This window comes from Entelurus aequoreus, linkage group LG10 (assembly GCF_033978785.1).
Source record: "Entelurus aequoreus isolate RoL-2023_Sb linkage group LG10, RoL_Eaeq_v1.1, whole genome shotgun sequence".
Classification (NCBI taxonomy): Eukaryota; Metazoa; Chordata; class Actinopteri; order Syngnathiformes; family Syngnathidae; genus Entelurus; species Entelurus aequoreus.
In genome coordinates, this window is record NC_084740.1 from 73923889 (window position 1) to 73925880 (window position 1992).

Sequence of the window (1992 nt, forward strand, 5' to 3'; positions counted from 1 at the left end):
CCTTATTCTCATAATAACTACTTCATTATCATATTATTACCACCTTATTCTCATATTACTACTTCATGATCATATTATTACCACCTTATTGTCATATTACTACTTCATGATCATATTATTACCACCTTATTCTCATAATAACTACTTCGTTATCATATTATTACCACCTTATTCTCATAATGTTACTTCATTATCATATTATTACCACCTTATTTTCATATTACTACTTCATTATCATATTATTACCACTTTATTCTCATATTAATACTTCATTATCATATTATTACCACCTTATTCTCATATTACTACTTCATTATCATATTATTACCACCTTATTTTCATAATAACAATATGAGGACTTTATTTTTTTATAATATAACACCTTTTTCTCATGTCACGACATTATTCAGATAACATTGTGACCTTTTTCTGGAAATATGATTACTTTATTCTGCCGATATTATGACTTTTCTTTCTGAAAGCTTTAGGCTTTTATTATATTTCTATTATTAAAACTTTTTTTTTGTCTTACAATATACATTTTTTCTTATAAATTTATTACCTTGTTCTCATATTCTTACCAGAATACTATTACTACAAATATAGCAATGTCATATTATTATGAGAAGGTTTTGTTGCAAAGTGAAACTAATAGCAAAATTATATTTCATATCATTTAGAAAATGCATTTATTTTTAAATAAAACAAACTCCAGCAAGTATTTTATAATCAAACTCATTTTTAATGTGATGCCAGGCAGATGTTAGCTGTCATAATATTGCTTTCCATACATTTCTTTGTATTTTTCACCAACATTTTGTGACCATTTCAATAATTAATATTTACATCTGGTACAAAAATATATTTCACAAAAAAGACCAATACATTTACAATATCAAGCTCTATAAAATTACAAATATATTCCTTTTACAAAAACAACATTTTTTTGTGAGAGATTCTAAGCTGATCTGATTTGTGGCAATAATAACAAATACAGTATCATAATAATAATAGCATAATAATTATAATATTCCAGTGTGGCTAACAGTCCGGTCTCTGCGATGCGCCAGGTGGCGTGGAGCCAGTGGACTAGAGCGTGGACTAGACTCCAGGACAACGTGGGGGGGGGGGGGGGGGGGGGTCCAAGATGGCTGCCAGTCCCCATGTCACATGCCTGAAAGGGACAAGACAGATGATTGGACAACATTAACGTGTGGAAAAAAAATTCTTGCTCTTCTTAAACAGTAAATATATCAGTAAAATTACCACTTTTTCACCTAATATATTTTATTTTTTATTATTTACAAGTACTATACTCCATACTCATCACTGTAAAATTATCTCTTATGTTTTTTTCTGGCTTTAAAATTGTAAAATGCCAACTTTACTCGCATTTAATTGCGACTTTTTATGTTTAGCATGTTGATTTCTGCACAAAGTGCGACGTTAGTTTGAAAGAATAACATGTTTTTTAATTGTAAAATTGCAATTTTTTTTTTTTAACTCTCAGAACTTTATTCCGATTGTTTTCTCGTAATCTTACGTATTGTATTTTTGTTTTGTAATTTCACAACTTGTTTCCCAGTAAAATTGCACTTTTTGTTTTTGAAGTAGTCAGACCTTTTTCTAGTAAAATTGCATTTTTTTATTGAAATATTAATTTATTTCGGTTAAAACACACCTTTTTAAAATAACATTGAGACTTTTTTTCGCCTAAAATGGCACCTTAGTTTTTGAAATATGCTAACTTTTTTCTCATAAAATCAAACATTAGTTTTTGAAACAATTACATTTTTTTCTTGTAAAATTGCAATTGTTTTCCTCGTAAAACTGCACCTTTAAAAAAAAAACATGAAAAATTAATTGTTAAAACGTTTTAAAAAAAACGTTCTTATAAATGCAACTTTTATTTATTTTTACCACTTTGTTGTCGAAACATAAACTTTTTTCTTTTAAAATTGCACTTTTATTTTTAAGATATTAAAACTTTTT

At 27.3% G+C, this 1992-nt stretch overlaps 1 protein-coding gene across 1 annotated transcript in view; it reads right to left on the reverse strand.

The window, feature by feature from the left end:
* Positions 1–740: 740 nt before the first annotated feature.
* Positions 741–1992, reverse strand: part of rgcc (regulator of cell cycle) — an 8773-nt gene continuing 7521 nt past the window's right edge. The window contains exon 5 of the mRNA XM_062059729.1: positions 741–1174. Coding sequence (XP_061915713.1) covers positions 1167–1174 — 8 coding nt within the window. The 3' untranslated portion in view covers positions 741–1166. The remainder of the gene's footprint in view (positions 1175–1992) is intronic.